Below are 20865 nucleotides of genomic sequence, written 5' to 3'. Positions count from 1 at the left end.
TTCCTATTTTTATACTCAGTGGTCCATCTACATTATTTCTACTATATTTCATTGCTTTCATTTTATTCTTGTTTATTTACATGCGGTAGTTCTTGTGTAGGACTTCATCATAGCATATTCATTGTTTCTTGTAAATACTGTTTTACTCTTTGTAAGAATTTACTCTTTAAACTATGTCATCAGCAAATTGTATAATCTTTATCTTTTCATTTTGCACTGTTACTCTTGATCTAAATTGTTCTTTAACATCATTAACTACTAGTTCTTTGTAAAGATTAAAAAGTAACAGGAATAGGGAACATCCTTGTTGGACTCCCTTTTTTATTACGGCTTCTTTCTTATATTCTTTGATTATTACTGTTGCAGTTTGGTTCCTGTAAATGTTAGCAATTGTTCTTTTATCTCTCTACTTGAACCCTAAGTTTTTTAAAATTCTAAATATTTTATTCCAGTTATGTTATCATTGCTATTGGCAGTTGCCTTTTCTAAGTCTATAAGTGCCAACTATGTTGGTTTGTTTTCCTTTAGTCTTCTTTCTCTTATTAATCTGAGTGCTAAAATTGCTTCCCTTGTCCCTATACATTTCCTGAAACCAAATTGGTCTTTTCCTAACACTTTTTCCTCTCTTGCCTCAGTTCTTCTGTGCAGAATTCTAGTTAAGATTTTTGATGCATCAATAATTAAGCTAATTGTTCTGCATTCTTCACATTTATCTGCTCCTGCTTTCTTTGGTATCATGACAATAACACTTTTTGAAGTCTGACAGAACTTCCCCTTTTTCGTAAATATTACACACCAGTTTGTATAATCTATCTCTCTTAAATACAGATCTCAGTATTGTATCTTCCTTTTCATCCTCTTCGATCTCCTCTTCTTCCTCTATAACACTAGTTTCTAATTAATTTCCTCCATATAACCCTTTAATATATTCCACCCACCTATCTACCTTTATTTTCGTATTATAAATCTGTACCATCTTTGTTTAACACATTATTAGATTTAATTTATATACCACAAAATTTTCCTTAACTTTCCTGTATGCTCTGTCTATTTTACCAATGATCATTTCTCTTTTCACTTCTGAACACTTTTCTTTAATCCACTCTTCTTTTGCTAATTGCACTTCCTGTTTATAGTATTTCTTTATTGTCAATAGTTCGTTTTACTTTCTTCATCTTTAGCAATCTTATACTTTCTATGTTCATCCATCAGCTGCAATATATTCTTTGATATCCAAGGTTTTCTGGTAGTTCTCTTTGTTCTGTCTAAATTCGGTACTGCTGATTTAAGAAATCCTTTTTAACATTCTCCCATTCTTCTATATTTTCTACCTTACTTTTTTTACTCAGACCCCTTGTGATGTCCTCCCAAAAATCTTCTTTACCTACTCTTCCTCAAGCTTCTCTAAATTCCACCGATGCATCTGACACCTTTTCTTCAGGTTTTTAAACCCTAATCTACTTAGGGTGCTTATCCTGTCTGTTCCAGGATAAGCATTGCAGTCAACAAGTTGATTTCTAAATCTTTGTTTAACCATGAGTTTGTTTAATCATTGTTTAACCATAATGCAAGGTATCTATCTGATACCTTGCATTATTACTTGGCTTTTTCCTTGTGTGTATTCTTCTATTATGCTTTTTAAACTGGGTGTTGGGAAATACTAAATTATACATCGTACAAAACTCGGTAAGTCGGTCACCTCTTTCATTCCTTTTTCCTAGCCTGTATTCACCCACAGTATTTGCTTCCTTGCCTTTTCCAATGCTTGCATTCCAGTCTCCAACTATGTATATACACTCATATATCACATATTTCCTCGTATGTACACTCTACCTCATCATCTCAAGGGACTTGTAGTCATATAGATATAACCGATCGTTGTCGGCTTAGGTTTTGACTTTATCCTTACAATGATTCTATCGCTATGCATTTTGAAATACTCTATTCTCTTCCCTATCTTCTTGTTTACTATGAAACCTACCTGCCTGCCCTTTATTTGAAGCCGAGTTAATTATTCTTGGGGAAAAAACAATTCTAGTTTTCCATAGCTTTCATCAGAAGATTGAGTGATGTTGATATGGCCATTTAAGTCCTGACTTACACCCATAACAACTACTGAAAAAGTTGCTGCCTTCTTTCAGGAGTCAGTAAAATATTAGTTAACTTTTATTGTTAGTTGGACAATTAACAATTTCGAAACTCTTAAAAAAAAACTCAAGGAAACTACGTAACAATAAACTATTTTTAACAAAATATTTTAATGAATATATATTGATCTTTTAATATGTCATTATTTAAATTTAAAATATATTTATAATTTTTGTGAAATATAATAGCATGTCGTTGCTGAATAGTAATGTTTTATAGATTCTTTTATATATACCAGGATTTTCAGGAGATGCTTGTGAATCAGCCTTCTAACCACTTATGTGCGCAGTCTTGAATTCTACAAGCTAACTGAATTAGGTATAGACATCATTAAAAGTACTTTGATTTAGATACAAAATATTTAGATTGGCAACAGAAGTGTAACAGAGGGGATATTTTAGTTGTCAAATTGCAATTTTGCCTGAGGTTACACTATATTTATTTCTTGTACATTTAAAATGATATTATATACATAAAATTATATTTAAAATATATATTGTATAATTAAAATTTTATCAAGTAACTGGGACAAAATGACAAATTGGCTGGGATGCTGGGACCTCATCATCAAAGCGGGACGACTGGTAAGCCTATAAATATATCATCTCGGGCAATAAAGCTAAATGAAAACAGACTTATGCTGGTAATCAATAAAACTATTGAATTTATAAACTGTACAATTTATAAAATTGTATGGCCTCTTCTATAATCTTATCATGTTTATTTCAAAAATATAATGTATACACGTTATATTTAATTATATTTTAAGCAATAATTAATTATTTATAATATTATTTATTATAACCATATATTATATAATTATATTTTAAGCGATGAATCAAGAAAGAAGAATAAACTAAACTATTCTAAGGGGAGAAAATTTTTTATAAATTCCTTAGAGATATTTGATAAGAGATAATTAGGTGTTGACAATATTATGTGTTAGTCCTTCAGAAAATTGATTAATTATATTGTATGATTTGATGTGTCACAGAAAGGATTATTTCCAATCTAATATAAAATTTCTTATGCCAATGAAACCTTATTTACATTGATATTGTTTTTTTTTTTAATATATATATAATGTATTGTATTTTATTTTAAAAAATTGAGACCTTTGTATTACATATTTTATTATTTTTATTGTTAATATATTAAAAATAACTTATACATTTTATTGATTTTATTGTAACTTATAAGAATTATTCATAGAATTAAAATTATAATTAATTCATATTTATGGTGTTTTTAAGGAATAAAACCTGTTCACAATGAAATTTTTTTAAGTATTAAAAACATTTTCCTAAAATTTCTGTTACATTTTACTTTCGTTATTGCGGTTGAGTTAATGACATTTACTAAGCTTGAGTACTAACAAGTAAATATTGCTGCTGAAGTTAGGAATACGTTATAAAATGAGGAGAGAAATTAAATTAAAAAGTAAACAAGATTAAAACAATTTGTTAGTGAATTGTATCCTGGAAATTGAATGGTATGATTGAAGTATAATAAAATGCCTGCAGCTAATGCTGGATTCAGTTCACTACATGCTATTAGCATTTTTGTTATTAATGAAAGGGGTAATTTTATGAGTTTGCAATATCTAGTTTACCAGCTAAGGATTAAGGTTGTAAAGCTCCCCAAAATATCAGAAATAAAGAAGTTGGAAAGTAAAGTAATTATACAGTATTAGTATTATTTATGTACCTCTAAGATTGAGGTTGAACCCACTGGCTTGGTCTAGTGGTGAGCGTGTCTTTGCAGATCAGCTTATTTCAAAGTCAAGAGTTCCAATGTTCAAATCCTAGTAAAGGCAGTTAATTTTACACAGATTTGAATACTAGATCGTGGATATCGGTGTTCCTCTATGATTGGGTTTTAATTAACCACACATCTCAGAAATGGTCAACCCTTTTTTTTTTTACTTCTCGGCCATCGGCCCCCCTAGTTCAATCCAACTTTCAGGTACAGCTCGAACCAGAGGGGTGTCTATTTCATCGACGAGCCTCCCCACATACCAGCTGTATGTCTGGAATGGCAGGTTAGATCCATTATCATTTGCCTGTTTGACGCCATGGCCAGACACAGCATTGGGTTTTCAACATTCATTTTAAAACCTAATGCTCCCCTGGAGTTCCCAGCCGATCATTGAAACTTACACACCTAAACATGCCAGCCCTCACAACTGGGGCTATCCACCCTTCCCTATTCTAAAAACTCCTCTGACGCTCCTCGATTTCCTTGGTCCGCAGCATCTCTGAAGCAAATCTGTCAACTTGTTTCCATTTTGCAGCATATAATCAATGATGCTTTTTGGTGTTTGATCAGAAATTCTGGCCTCGTTTCGTTCATTCCTCCATCTGTTATACAGGAAAACTGCATGTTTCACTGTGTCTTCTTGGTTACAGAACATACACTACGATGTTGCACATCTCCCAATTTTATTGAGGTAAACTTTCCTTTCCACTAGTTCATGAATTTATCTCCCTTCTCTCCATCCCGTTACAAATATCGGTCCTTTCTTCAACCTGCAGGTCAATCAGTGGTGTTGATATGACCGTACACAATGCCGCATATGAAGCTGTTCGATAAGCTGATGCAACCCCCAGCAATGCCCTATGGTGGACCCTGGTTACTCTTTCCATATTTCGTTTAATTTGTAGCGTAGCACCTCAAAGAGGAGCTGCATACAGGATTGATGAGGCAATAGCCGACACTATTACTTTCCTCTTGGATGCTCTGGGGGCTCTCTGAGTATTCATTAAAATATTTAGGGCTTTAGGCATTCTTTCTGCTTTGTCAACTTTTCATCACATGTTCCGTGAATCTGTTATGTTTATCTAAAAAGACTCCCAAGTATTTCAATACATTCACTTCCTGCACCCTTTGTCCATCCATAATCAAGTGTATGGGACATATGTTCCTCCGTCCTGTAACTACTAGATATTTGCACTTCTGTGGTGCATACCACAGAGAGGGAGTTCTCTTATCTGTTCTCTGACATCACTAAACAGTGGTTTCCCCTTTGCTGCATCTCTTCTTTGTCACAACCTCAGGCCATGATGACCTCATCATCGGCATAGGCTGTTAACTCTACCCTTGGATTGTTGTAGCCTCTGGACCTCATCATAAGCCATGAGCCACAACAAAGGCCCCAAAACTGAGCCCTGTGGCACACCTCCAAAGATTCGATATCGAACCTTCTCTTCCTGTGAGTCCAACACACGCATCACCTCATTCACTCTCTAATTTGTCTAATGAGATAGCTGCTAATTCCTCTCTCTCTCATCGCCATAATGATAACACTCCATGGGAGCAACCCAAAAGCGTTCTTGATATCCAAAGAAATCGGGAGCGGAATTCCCCTCATCCTCCATGTTCCTGGCTTCACTTCTGCCGCCCAATTTTTTACCCTCATTACTGCTTGCACTGCAGACCTCCAATTCCAAAAACTAATTGCGGCTAATACCATCTCCAGCTAAAATTTTCTTGACTAATTTCCCAAAATTATTAATAAGGCTTAATGGCTGATACTCAATATTTTCCTCTTGGATTGTAACTTTTGGTAAGAATACCACCCGGCCTCTTTCCAACACATTGGGAATTCTCTGTGCTATAACTGGTCACATCGACCATCTCCCAGGGTGCTTTGTAACGGTATTCCATCTGGGCCAGGACTATGTTTGTTGCCCAATTGGCTGACCGCAGCCTGCACTTCATTGAGTGTAAACCTTCTGGTCTCACTGTCATCTATATCCTCATGTTCTTCTTCAATGCAAGGAAAAAGAATCGTTGCCTGGTTCAGCACTGGCAGACGTCTTCCAAAACACTGTGTGATAATTTTATGTCATATCTTATGGGTCATTATTTAAATCTTCACATAATTTACTCCAGTACTCTTTCTTAGACTTCTTTATTTCGTTATTTAACCTTTGTCTACTGTGTACATAATTTTCAACTGCTTCATTGTATGCATCTCCTCCTGATCTTCTCAGTCTTTGTTTTTCCCGCCTATCAGCTTGAAGTTGTCTTCTCAGCTCGGCGATATTTGACGTCCACCAATAGGCTTTATGTTTGCAATCGTTTCTGTTGAACTGTTTTTCTATTTCCTGCTGAATCTTGTTTTGAAGTGCTTCAGGTGTGAGGTTCTTCTCATTAACGATTCTGGCACCTGACTTGTGCCACCTGATCAACAATTAAATCCACTTGATGGGCCATTGGATGCAACAGTTGGGGTCTTGATAACACTCTGAATGTCAGATCATCTTTTTTGAGGTATGTATCCCTATGATCACTTGCTATATCTTCTGAAAGTACTCTCCACTTCTACTGATGTTGTAGCCATCTGTCTTCAAGTATGGTCAGGTCTAAGACAAACAAGTCCCCTTGCAACATATGTTGGAGTGCTGTCATTTATACAGAGACATCCAAAATGTCAGTCAATACTCGTCCTTGCCAATTTGAATAATTAATTCCAGTGGCTACATATTTACTATTAAAATCCCCTAATAGTATTATTCTTTTATTGTTAGTATATACCACTCTTTGAAGGGCATCTACAAAGTCGTCAAACTCATTGCGACTACAATTGGGTGAGACCATAGGCTCCTAATAACAGTGCTCTATTCATCTCTATTGTGATAAAACCTCTGCGTTTGTTCTTGACTTGCTGTGCAATCGTACCAGTCACATCCAAGATTGCGACGTCACGTTCTGTGTCTGCAGACCACCCTGATCTGACTGCTATGTATTTGCTGGGCTCTGTGACACATTAGCATATCTACTCCTTTATCTCTGTCAACCTCTCCTACCAGATCATGTGAGAGAGTACTTCGATTAACGTTTGCTAGTACTACTTTAAGCGTTGCCAGGTTGTCCACTCACCCAGGTTCCGGTGCAGTGGTGATCTTTCTTACCACTGTTTAAGCATTTTTTTGGCTCTTGACATGTCATTATCTTGTGACCTTTGCCACCATAATTATAACATAATCCAAACAGTCCGCTCCCTTGCACTCAAACCTCCTATGACCCGTTTCCCAACACCTGAAGCATTGTTCTTCCTCCTCTCTTATGTAGGCTCGACAATTCACCCAGCCTACTTTAATACATTGTGTTATGGTTTTACATACAGCCATTTAACTGAGACATTTTGTGTTTCACCAAAGCCTCGTCTGATATAAGGGATATTATAGTCTTCATTTTCTCCAATCCGATTGGTGATAGCGGCTCTTATTTCTTCTTCAGAAGTGTCAACATCTACAACCCTAATGTGGACTGCTGTACGTCTTCACCAGCTCTGGTTTTGGTAAAACCAGAGGTTTTGGTTTTGGTTTACCAAAACCAGAGCTGCAGACTTTATGGTCTTCAGTAAATCTGCATAACACTTACCTGCTGCTTTTACTATCACAGTTCTACTGTCTTCAGCAGGTGGTGTTGCTTTCTTTGTAAGCACCTGGCCTGGTCTGTCTGACTGGTCATGTTTGATTCTCCGTTTGCTGAATCAATACCTTTGTATTCTCTATTTTTTCAATATATAATGCCTTCTTAATGGTTTTCCAGCTGGTAATATAAAGGCTACATTTGGATATAACTGCATCACTTAAATTCTTATTGAACGTATTATTACCATCATCGTAAAATGTACTGTTCCAAAAAAGAAGTCAAAAAAGTTGGGGGTCACAAAATTTTTTTCGGGGGTTCAGAAATGTATGACCCCAAAAAAGCCCTCGAAAACTTTTGGGGGGTCAGGGAATGCGGAAGGACCCGGGACGGATAGATCCCGGGGGGTTTGGGCTTGTATGAAAGGGAAAGGAATTACAGCTGGAAAAAGGTTAAGTCAATTCAGCACTTAAAAATTTCTTTAAAATGGCTCACTACTATGAAAAATTTTAAGTCCTTGTTTAGTTCTTTTAAATTGATGTCACAGACTAGTATTGGCCTGTGACAAGTTTTAATTAAACTATAGCTCAAAATCAACTTTTAACAGAAAAACCGCAAAATTTTATAGTCCGCAACCAAAAATCTTAAAACTTTGTATCCGTGCCCATAAGAGTTTCATCAACAGTATCCAACGTACGTATCCAATAAAATCAACCAAAAAACCACTCAAAATTAATAAAAACGTGGAGCAACAAACAACATGTGTGACCACTATGAAGCCTTCAACTTTACTAGAAATGGTTGACCTGAGACTGTACAAGACTACACTTACAAGACTATCACTTACACTGATACATATCATCCTCATTCATCTTCTGAAGTAATACCTGACGGTAATTCCTGGAGGAACAGAAAAAAAAGGTTGAGGTCGAGTCCTTGTCACATTGTTTAAAAATAGAATAAAATCACCATATGTAAGGGTGTGTAGAGCCCTTACATTTAAGTAAAACAAAAAAATAAACATGACATTTAAACATAAAAACACCCATGGATGCAAAAGGTCCAGACATTTAAATAATATGAAATTTAATTAATATTTTAAAAACACATTAAAGTATTACGAAGGGGGGGGGGTGATTTTTATAGTGTGTGACCAGCGCTTACTGAGCTCATTCTACTAGTGAAAATAATGGAAAAGTTTCATATAAACATGGGTTTGAAACAATCTGTTAGCAAGTTACGGCTAGTGAAAGATTTTACCCTGATTCCTGGGCAGATTGTGAAATAAAACAATTTTGAAATTCTAGGAACCCAAGTTAAAGGGTAAACTTGATTGTTTCTTATGATTTTTGACATGACAAATTGAATAAAACAGGTTCTAGAACCATATCTCCAGTCTTTGTAACATCCGATGTAAAACAGAAAACCTTTTTGTCTAAAATCATTTTTTTTATGTTTGTAATACAAAAACTTTGTTAAATGACTAATAACTGCATAAAATATATTATCAAAACTTGTAGAGAATTTATTATGTAAAACTGTTAAAGCTGTTTTATGTAAAACAGCTTAATAAAAACAAATATAAGGTCAAGAAATTTGATTTTATTACTAACACTTACCATTTGAAAACTGTTATCAATTACAGAAAATTTGTAAACATCTGTCCAGCTTCAATACATTTTGGATGAATGCTTTAGGATTGCTAGCGTTTCTCTCTGCAATTCTGCAGAACTTTCTGAATTTATGTGGTGCATCTGTCCAAGCAACCAACTCTTCACACGTATAAAATTTTCTGTTGTACACATCAGATCTTTTCATCCAACCCCACACACAAAAATCTTTAAATGTCAGAATTTAGACATCCTGAGAAAATGAATGGTCCAGTTAACTAATTGTAATCTAGAACACATCCAACATTGATGATAAATTAGTGTTGGAAGTAACATTCTACTGTTACGTGTGAATTGACTTCTGCCCAAGTCTGTTTATTGTGAAAGTTATTGATGCCATCCCTAATAAACTGAACCTTGTCAGTAAATAAAATGAATCTATGCAATTGGCTGTTCATTTTCAGTCAGGTGCAATATTGCAGAAAAAGAGGAGGATTTCTTGGTTGAAGATTTTGTACTTGTTGATTACGTTATGATAAGGTTACAGCTTGTTATAAAGTGTTCTCTACACCATAGATTGGGAAACTCTGAACTGCCAGGAAAGGAATTGTGTACTAATACTTGGACTATGTTGAGTTACCTTGATAATGGTTGTAAAAATATTACCATCGTGATGGGCAGCAGTGAGTACTAATGCTGGGAAGTGTACACATTTCTCATAACATATCGAATGTTCCACTAATTGTTTTTAAGATTTGGAACTATGTGATTAGAAAAACATCTTTGATATTCAGCAACATTTACATTTCCATCACATACCCCGAAGATAAATATACCATGTCAATGTATTTCTCAGTTGTAAATAACAAAGACATTATTGCAGCGTGACATCAATTAAAACAAACACACACACACACACACAGTTAATTAAGTTTACACTTTACTGGCAACAATTCACAGCAGAAATTGAGAACATGCAGTTCACTGATGACAACATAAAATGCATTTTTTGCCAGCTGATCTCTGTATTTCTGAAATTATAATTTCTCAGTTTTCAATTTGACAATGAATTCGAAAAAGATACATTAACTTTGTCTGAATAACGTTAGTCCTTTTTTTTTTTAATCCGTCTAGACCATTAAGAATCACATTTACATAAAACACTTCCAAAAGAATTACTAGTTTTTTATTTTATTAATTTTTTAATTCTACTTTTATCTTATTATTTTTTGTATCATTGCACTTAGTAGGAAAGCAAATATGCTTTGTATGGTTAATCCCTTTGATTCATGTAGAAAGTATTATTAGTAAAAGAAGATTATTAAAATTTTATTTATTTTTTATTGCATTATGTTACATCAGTTTTGTCAGAATTAAATTCTCTAAAAATTTTGATAATAAATTTTATGCATTTATTTGTCATTTACAGTTTTTATACTACAAACATAAAAAACATGTTTTTAGACAACAGATTTTTCTGTTTTATGTCAGATATTATGAAAACTATTGTAGATATGGTTCTGAAACCTGTTTTATTCAATTTTGTCAGGTCAAAAACCACAAGAAACATTAAGTATACCTGTTAATTTTGGCTCATATAATTTCAAAATTGTTTTCTTTCACTCTTTGCACAGGCTCATGGTGAAATCTTTTATTATTGTTACTTGCTAACAAATTGTTTCCAGACCCATGTTTGTAACTGTTTTCATTATTTTTGCTAGTATAATGAGCTCAGAAAGCGCCAACAACACTACGTGAATCACAAGTGTATAAAAAAATTCTAACTAAAAAATACCATATAAATTATGGAAAATCCTATGTTCAGTACACCTTCACATAAAGGATCATCATTAGATATAACACAAAACTGATTTATGTCAAAGGCTTACTACAAACAGGTAAGTAATTAACTATTTCTTTGCCACTTTCTAAATCAGTAGTAATATTCTGTTAGGTGATTTTTGACATCTGCCACTCGAATAGGGATTATGTCTGTATTCTCATAAATCATTGCAATTCTGGAAGCCTCATCTGCGCTTTCATTTCCTGTGGTACCAGCATACTCTGGAGTCCATACGATTATACATCATTATCTTATTTGGTTTTTCCAAATAGCAGTTAATGCGTTTAAAGAGTAGCAAGATATAAGCACTCTGTTTTCATAGAAATGAGTTCTGCCGTGTAAACAAGGCCATAAATGGCAGTTTCCAAGAATGAGCTTCACTATTAATGTATATACTTGCAGAGCCTTCCAACACTGTTCAATTTTTGTGTATTCCTCATAGCTATTGATGATCAATGAAAATTTCTGTTGGATGATCACTGCTGGTTTTTCTTTTATTTTTCCGTATGACAGATCTAATCTTGTATTTAAATATAATAAAATTATTAAAATATCTTCAATAATATAATTAAATCTTTAATATAAACTTTAAAATATTTTTAATAAATTATTTAAATATAAATATATTTAGTGAAAGCCATGCTTGTATTTCTCTTGTGGAAATTGCTCTGACTCATTCATCATATGAGTTCTTCATCATATGGTCTATGAAATTACCATGTGTATATATTTTCCTCTTTTTTTTAAACATGGTTTTTTTGTATTCTTTCTATGTTTTATTTTTACATTCATCTTCTACATCTCATCATCACCAAACTAAATCCAATTTGCTGTTGTTGCATTTACTTCAATGTATTTTAAACCTAGAAAAACTGTTGTATAAAAGGTTGTTGAAATTATAAAATTCCTTGTTTTTATGAATTTATATTATTTACAATAAATTATTTGTATTATTTATAAATTTATGTATTTATAATAATACATAAAGCAAGTTACTAATTTATCTGCCAAACTGCAGTATATAATATTGCAGTAATACTTGGTAAAAGGACAAGAGGAAGATAATCCTGATGATTTTTAATATTATTTAAGAAGATGTTATTGTTATTTTGTATCAGTTATTAAATTTGGTTGAAATGTATCTAAGAAGAAAAGAGACACCTTTGTGAACACATGTATGTACATAGTTACTCTTCATTTATTAGTGGTGAGAAAATCTACGAAAACTTGTTTAGCTGCGCTAAACAAGTTTTCGTAGATTTTCTTACTGGAGTAAGTTCCTTACTCCAGTATCTTGTATCCATAATAATAATAATAGTAAAAAGGAAATGAAATAAATCATATTAAAAGCACACAACTTGTACTGAACTATCGCTTACAAACTTAGTGCTACAAGTGTCACGGTAATACCAATATTATAATTTCTGACCAAACCAGTCAAATGACTGTAGACAAAAAAAAAATAATAAAATACATTTAGTACATTCAGTTCTGTGTACAAGGAAAACAGGTTGACTAATTTTTGCTAGTAATCCCTCCATAGTATCTCATTTTTATTGAGAATGTCTATACCATTTTTCGATTAATATCTTGTGTCAAGTTGATTACATCTGCCTGATTATGCATAAACCTAGCATAACAAACATATCTTAAGAAAAAAGTTGTTTAGAGAAAGAATGAGATTATCTTTATGGTTTATTGACTAGCTATTGTATAGAGGGTCAGAAGTGTGGATAAAGCTGTTTCCTGCATTGAATGCCTCTGGGCTCCAGTGTAGATGGAAAAATGCCTACAAAATATAATGTAAATAAAACAAGCTCAAAATTTAACTGTAGGTGTAAACATGAGAACATTGATTACATCCAATAAATTCAGTAATTTGTAATATACCAAATCACATATCATCTTTATGGGTTATCTATGACAATTATAAATCATCTAGTTGAAGCAAGTTGTAAAACTGTTTTATATTCATGATTTGTTTTCTCTAGAATGCTTTATGAAATATTTATTAAGGCTTCTAATCTTTTGTTTGAAAGATAATTTTGATACTTCTTCACAGAGTATACATTACATTCTGGAGTCGATAAGATAAAACTTAAAATAACTTCTCATGTGTCGTATCTAAAATATTTTGGGATTTGAAAAATAGATTATATATTGGTAAAGTTTTGTTTTTTGCAAAAAAATTGTTATCTACTGTATATTTGTTTTGGTTTGATCGGTCAAACATATTTTATTTATTGTATTTTTTGTTATCTTTGGTGGGTCAAACTCATGCTATAATGTTATCTTTTTCTTGAAAACATTAAGACACGGTGAGGTTATTTTATTTATTTATTTATTATCTATAAGGAGAGATACCCATTGTAGACAGTTGCAGCTGCATTCAAGTGGCCTCCATATATATGGACATGTTTTTTCTTCAGCATTTTTATTCCGTTGAGCCTCATAGGCTGGTTTTAAGTATAACCTTTTTCCTATTACTATTACAACTAAAATTTATAGCCACAAAACAGAAATAACTGGATTGGATCCATTAAGGATGTCGGTAGAATTTCCAATTGATGGATTTAATGTTATAAATAACACATAAATCCATTGCTTTCGTATAATTATATTGCCTCCATGCTCCTTTTGTATTTAGTACTAAAGAATTCAACAAAAATCAGTTTGATTGCCCAAAAATAGTTAAAATATAGTTATAGAATAGTCAGACGCACACCTTTTTTTCTAGCCATGTTAGTAGTGAAGGAAAGTTAGTGTTGATTTGTGTTCCAATAACTACGTTAATCTTTTATTTGTTCAATATTGTATAATTCAATTTTTTCTGAATTTAGTGTTTACCATTCATTTTTCAGCACCACCATCTCCATTGACATTAAGCAATAATTCAGGTGTTCCAGCGAGTACAGTCAGTAGCATCGGCTCTGAAAGTATGGATCATAACCGTCCAATACATAGCACAAGTACATTGCCACATTCCGGTGTTCATCATACTTCCAGTCACCATCATCATCATACGTTGCCTCATCTCCATTCTTCACGATCCTCTCCACCGTTGCCACCTCCACTGCTTCCAGAAGAAGATCAGCATCCAAGATTCGGGCTAAAGTGTTCACAACACACTACAATTTTAAGTTTTAATTAAACTATAGCTCAAAATCAACTTTTAACAGAAAAACCGCAAAATTTTATAGTCCGCAACCAAAAATCTTAAAACTTTGTATCCGTGCCCATAAGAGTTTCATCAACAGTATCCAACGTACGTATCCAATAAAATCAACCAAAAAACCACTCAAAATTAATAAAAACATGGAGCAACAAACAACATGTGTGACCACTATGAAGCCTTCAACTTTACTAGAAATGGTTGACCTGAGACTGTACAAGACTACACTTACAAGACTATCACTTACACTGATACATATCATCCTCATTCATCTTCTGAAGTAATACCTGACGGTGATTCCTGGAGGAACAGAAAAAAAAAGGTTGAGGTCGAGTCCTTGTCACATTGTTTAAAAATAGAATAAAATCACCAATAGAATCACCATATGTAAGGGTGTGTAGAGCCCTTACATTTAAGTAAAACACAAAAATAAACATGACATTTAAACATAAAAACACCCATGGATGCAAAAGGTCCAGACATTTAAATAATATGAAATTTAATTAATATTTTAAAAACACATTAAAGTAATACGGTGGGGGGGGGTGATTTTTATAGTGTGTGACCAGCGCTTACTGAGCTCATTCTACTAGTGAAAATAATGGAAAAGTTTCATATAAACATGGGTTTGAAACAATCTGTTAGCAAGTTACGGATAGTGAAAGATTTTACCCTGATTCCTGGGCAGATTGTGAAATAAAACAATTTTGAAATTCTACCCAAGTTAAAGGGTAAACTTGATTGTTTCTTATGATTTTTGACATGACAAATTGAATAAAACAGGTTCTAGAACCATATCTCCAGTCTTTGTAACATCCGATGTAAAACAGAAAACCTTTTTGTCTAAAATCATTTTTTTTATGTTTGTAATACAAAAACTTTGTTAAATGACTAATAACTGCATAAAATATATTATCAAAACTTGTAGAGAATTTATTATGTAAAACTGTTAAAGCTGTTTTATGTAAAACAGCTTAATAAAAACAAATATAAGGTCAAGAAATTTGATTTTATTACTAACACTTACCATTTGAAAACTGTTATCAATTACAGAAAATTTGTAAACATCTGTCCAGCTTCAATACATTTTGGATGAATGCTTTAGGATTGCTAGCGTTTCTCTCTGCAATTCTGCAGAACTTTCTGAATTTATGTGGTGCATCTGTCCAAGCAACCAACTCTTCACACGTATAAAATTTTCTGTTGTACACAGCAGATCTTTTCATCCAACCCCACACACAAAAATCTTTAAATGTCAGAATTTAGACATCCTGAGAAAATGAATGGTCCAGTTAACTAATTGTAATCTAGAACACATCCAACATTGATGATAAATTAGTGTTGGAAGTAACATTCTACTGTTACGTGTGAATTGACTTCTGCCCAAGTCTGTTTATTGTGAAAGTTATTGATGCCATCCCTAATAAACTGAACCTTGTCAGTAAATAAAATGAATCTATGCAATTGGCTGTTCATTTTCAGTCAGGTGCAATATTGCAGAAAAAGAGGAGGATTTCTTGGTTGAAGATTTTGTACTTGTTGATTACGTTATGATAAGGTTACAGCTTGTTATAAAGTGTTCTCTACACCATAGATTGGGAAACTCTGAACTGCCAGGAAAGGAATTGTGTACTAATACTTGGACTATGTTGAGTTACCTTGATAATGGTTGTAAAAATATTACCATCGTGATGGGCAGCAGTGAGTACTAATGCTGGGAAGTGTACACATTTCTCATAACATATCGAATGTTCCACTAATTGTTTTTAAGATTTGGAACTATGTGATTAGAAAAACATCTTTGATATTCAGCAACATTTACATTTCCATCACATACCCCGAAGATAAATATACCATGTCAATGTATTTCTCAGTTGTAAATAACAAAGACATTATTGCAGCGTGACATCAATTAAAACAAACACACACACACACACACACACACAGTTAATTAAGTTTACACTTTACTGGCAACAATTCACAGCAGAAATTGAGAACATGCAGTTCACTGATGACAACATAAAATGCATTTTTTGCCAGCTGATCTCTGTATTTCTGAAATTATAATTTCTCAGTTTTCAATTTGACAATGAATTCGAAAAAGATACATTAACTTTGTCTGAATAACGTTAGTCCTTTTTTTTTTAATCCGTCTAGACCATTAAGAATCACATTTACATAATAGTTTTGAACTTCTTTTGTTTTTCCAATATTTTTTCACTCTGTTGTTTTTCAAATTCAGTCCACTTTCTTCCTGTACTTCTCTTATCCTTCTTCCCTTGAAACTTTGTTTCTTTTTTAATTCTTTGTTTAATTTTTTAAATTGGTTTCTATTTAAACAGGTCTCTTGGAGATTTTTATTGTTTTAAGATTGTTTTCTACTTTAAACCAGCTAGTTTTAATAGTTCTACTGTTGTAAAAGATAAGTATTTGTTTTGTTAATCTGTTTTCGCTCTTTCTTTATAAATACCCATTAAATTGTAATTTTTTTCTCTGGATGGTGTCTTATTTTTACTAATTTCTGTTTAACTTTTTAATTTATAAATTCAGTCCTGGTAATCAGGTCCATATATGTATCTGAAAATTCTTTTTACTGTTCTAAAAATGTCTTTTATCAAAAAATTTTACAAACGCCCAGTGCCATAAAACACTTCCAAAAGAATTACTAGTTTTTTATTTTATTAATTTTTTAATTCTACTTTTATCTTATTGTTTTTTGTATCATTGCACTTAGTAGGAAAGCAAATATGCTTTGTATGGTTAATCCCTTTGATTCATATAGAAAGTATTATTAGTAAAAGAAGATTATTAAAATTTTATTTATTTTTTATTGCATTATATTACATCAGTTTTGTCAGAATTAAATTCTCTAAAAATTTTGATAATAAATTTTATGCATTTATTTGTCATTTACAGTTTTTATACTACAAACATAAAAAACATGTTTTTAGACAACAGATTTTTCTGTTTTATGTCAGATATTATGAAAACTATTGTAGATATGGTTCTGAAACCTGTTTTATTCAATTTTGTCAGGTCAAAAACCACAAGAAACATTAAGTATACCTGTTAATTTTGGCTCATATAATTTCAAAATTGTTTTCTTTCACTCTTTGCACAGGCTCATGGTGAAATCTTTTATTATTGTTACTTGCGTTGCAAGCATCATACGTTGCCTCATCACCATTCTTCACGATCCTCTCCACCGTTGCCACCTCCACCGCTTCCAGAAGAAGATCAGCATCCAAGATTCGGGCAACCGGCATCTAGTTCACAAGGGTTAGCTATTGTTTCTGATGAACCAGATTTAACTGGTTGGGTTCCAAAGAATTATATTGAAAAAGGTACTTCATTTTGTGGTGTATTCTTAACCGGTGTCTTTATTTTTATATTTATGCTTAATTTTTTATGAATGAGCAGGTGTAGTCATATATAGCCATGAAATATTTATTTTAAGGTATTAGTAATGAGAAGTAAATTATTAAACTTAAGTGCCATAAATATTTTTTCGAAGAGTAACTATCAAAATAAATTGTTAATAAAAATGAATACGTTAAACTCAACTATTTACAATATGAAAGTGAAAAAAATTATATAATTTTTTTCACATTAATGAGTTTTTTTAATGCAACAGTGAAACTGATGATTGTTCTGTAGTAATAAAACTTATTAGAAGGACTCTACCCAAATGAATAAAAAAGGATACAATCCAAGATGGCAGATGACTGGCCACTGTAATTCATTGAAGCTGATATGCATAGCCATTGTCTTACATAGGGTTGAATGTGTCAATATAACTTTTCTAATATGTACATTTAAGGTAATTAATATCAGGCATTTTGTATAAATGAACAGTAAGCATTCACACATCTTTAATTTGGGACATTTGGCTGTAAAAATCCTACCAAATGTATCCTACCTAAATTAAAAATTAACTACGTGAAAATGAACATACAATTTAAAAAAAAGATCGTGGTTTAATTTTGAACTTTACATTAAATCTGAGTCAAAAAAAAAACAAAGTTATGAAATTATCATCATTTGGTCGAAAAGCAAACTAGCTTACAGTAGGACATCTGATCATTGTGTGTAATATTAGTATTAATAGAATTATTATGTGTCATATTTTTGTTAATTAGTTTTACATTTCAATTAATACGACTATTTATTGTCATTTAAATTTGTTTTTAAAGTTATATGAATGCTTAACTGAAGGTTTATTTTGTTAACTGCTGCTTCTATTAAAAACTATTACATGACGGTTTGATCAAGCAGGACAGAGTAGGATTTTTGAAAATATTACTATTTGAAATCATTCAGTTTTTTAACAAGACTGTGATAAAAGAATTTTATAAATTTGCTTAATTATGTCTTTGCGTGTAGAAGGTTGGTATTGTTATCTAGCAAACCTATTGTACAATAAGTTTTATTGTCATTTCTCACCTCATGAACAAGATTTAACAAAATACCCGTTTTAACAAAATCTCTGCGAGTATCCTGGATACTTTTGGAGGATTACCTTATTATTCAGTAACTGTTTTTTAAACTAGAAGTGGCTGGAAATTTTGCTTGTTCAACTGACCTAGTCTTATCTAATTCATTATTGAGAAGTAATCGGTCTTCTTTTTTGATATGCATTTTATGAGATGAGATGAATGAAATAATAGTAAGAAAATACCATATCTTCTTTCTTTGTAGTTGAACCCATTATCAGCGGAAGCTACATTAGAGTAAAATAATTTTAAGAAATATATCTTTTTCAACCTATTGCTAATAAATTTATTTCATTATACATAAATATGCTACATCTCCTTAATTTATGATTTAAGTTGCTCAACAGTGAAATGATGTAACTGTAAGCAGTTTCTGATGATAATATAAGTTCTCTCTAAACTTTTATGCTATCATTATTTGTATTTAATTCAACTCAACAAATAAAAATTCTACAAAATTAATGCCTGGTATTAATGGAAATTTATTTTTTTTATACCTAATGTTAACCGAAATGTGCTGTTTTTATCTGAAAACAACCTGTATGCTTAAATAGTAGTAGTTTTGGGATAAATCTTAATTACTATTATTGAGAAACAATTGTTTAATCTAATTTTAAAAATAGAAGCTTTTTATGTATTGATTTGAATTTTATAGCAATTTAAAGTTTATGTTTTCAAAAAAAAAAAGTGCAAGAAATTCACTTTTCATGGCCCTAATTTTCAAACAAATTACTAACTAAAATCGGCTGAATCCAGTTAGTGCAAAAATAATTGGAGTTTCTGATACCTTCATTTTTATTGTGTGATATTTTTTTTTTTAACTAAGATGCAATAGTTTAAACACAAGCACCATCTTTCATAGTGACCACTGTAATACATAGCTGCAACTCTTCAGCAAAGATTTCTATATCATGATCAATAAAAAATTCCGGTGAGGCACGACATGTTTCATACGCTATAAAATTCCATTTCCATATTCAACACACAAGCTTGAAGCGTATATGACAACATAAAAAATAAATAGATATTTAGGGTCAAACTATCATTCATTAAATGTTGAATCTTCCAAAATTTATATTTTTATAATCTGGTATGTATTCATTAGATATAAGATTAGAATTTAAAATCTTAGGTAGCATTATTTCTAAAGGTAAATTATATTTGTCACAGAAATTTCACCATAAAAATAATATTAACACTAATGTTTGTAAGATTATAAAAACCGAATCGTTAGAATTACTGCAACAGTTGAAAAAATTATTTGATTGTAAAAGATTACAATATGTAGAAAAAATCTGTAAGGTGAGTGCATTTTTAACGTTTGAATTTGGATGATTAAATTTGGCCTAACAAACATTTTCTAGGTTTTCTCATACACCGCCTGGCCCATTAAAGTCACCAAATAATAATAATAATTTGACTGTGGCTATATAGTTAATGTGTGTGTGTGGGTGGGGGATGGGGGAGTGAATTAGAGGTATAGATTATTTTTATTTTATAAATTATACAAAAAATAATAAACATTTACTTTGTAGCATTCATTTTTTTGTTCTGTGTTGCAGCAAGTAGATTTAGTACAACTGAAAGAGGAACCGGTTGATACGATTAATGGTGATATTCCAAAAGATCCTTTAGCAATTGAAGAGACCAACTCGGTTAAATCAAAAACTGTAAAAGTTGAAAATGAAGTGGTAAAGGTGTTAGATTTTGCATACATTGGAACACCAATTATCTAGATGAACCTTTGCAAGGCCAGATCTGGATAACTGGAAAAGGTAATTTAAAAAATTTAATATATATATATATATATATAGTAAAATTAAAAACAAATTTTTAACATATGTACAATGTAAGAAATTTAATAAACAGTGTTCCACAGAAAACAGGTTGATTTTTATTTAAAACGTACACCATTCTTTTTGTAAAAACTAATTGTGATTTTATTTTAGTGTGATCAGATGAAAATTTATTGTTTATTTTGTACTAGTTATGATGAATAAAAACAAATTAAAGCTCCCCACTTTGTCCAACCTACATGGTGGGAATGGTAGATATGTGTCTACATTCAGGTTTTAAGTTTGAATCGTGGTTTTGAATATTTTAACACATTAAATAAATAAAATATGATTTATCACTATCTTTTTGTGTTGTAAAAAGTTTTTTGAACAATGTGTTTTAAAAATGATGTGTAATCTTATCCTTTTCATTTAAAAATTTTAG

The 20865-nt window shown here is 31.8% G+C and overlaps 1 protein-coding gene across 1 annotated transcript; it reads left to right on the top strand.

The window, feature by feature from the left end:
* The first annotated feature begins 3661 nt into the window (after positions 1–3661).
* LOC142330742 (uncharacterized) lies at positions 3662–20437 on the top strand. The gene is made up of 5 exons (XM_075376188.1): positions 3662–3728; positions 9602–9790; positions 13821–14033; positions 17368–17496; positions 20208–20437. Exons 1-5 carry the CDS (start codon positions 3662–3664, stop codon positions 20243–20245), a joined length of 636 nt encoding a protein of 211 aa, XP_075232303.1. The 3' UTR covers positions 20246–20437.
* Positions 20438–20865: the final 428 nt, after the last annotated feature.

The sequence above is a fragment of the Lycorma delicatula genome, chromosome 9 (genome assembly GCF_047948215.1).
Source record: "Lycorma delicatula isolate Av1 chromosome 9, ASM4794821v1, whole genome shotgun sequence".
In the NCBI taxonomy this organism is placed as follows: Eukaryota; Metazoa; Arthropoda; class Insecta; order Hemiptera; family Fulgoridae; genus Lycorma; species Lycorma delicatula.
The sequence above is the reverse complement of the archived record's forward strand: the minus strand, read 5'-3'. Positions and strand labels throughout refer to the sequence as shown.

Bases quoted from the DNA above. Each gene is read 5' to 3' on its own strand.
- LOC142330742 (XM_075376188.1), top strand. From the start codon at position 3,662: ATGCCTGCAGCTAATGCTGGATTCAGTTCACTACATGCTATTAGCATT. The intron at 3,729-9,601 runs GTAATTTTATGA...GTTCATTTTCAG, and splicing joins TTTTGTTATTAATGAAAGGG to TCAGGTGCAATATTGCAGAA. The intron at 14,034-17,367 runs CTCCACCGTTGC...CACCGTTGCCAC, and splicing joins TCTCCATTCTTCACGATCCT to CTCCACCGCTTCCAGAAGAA.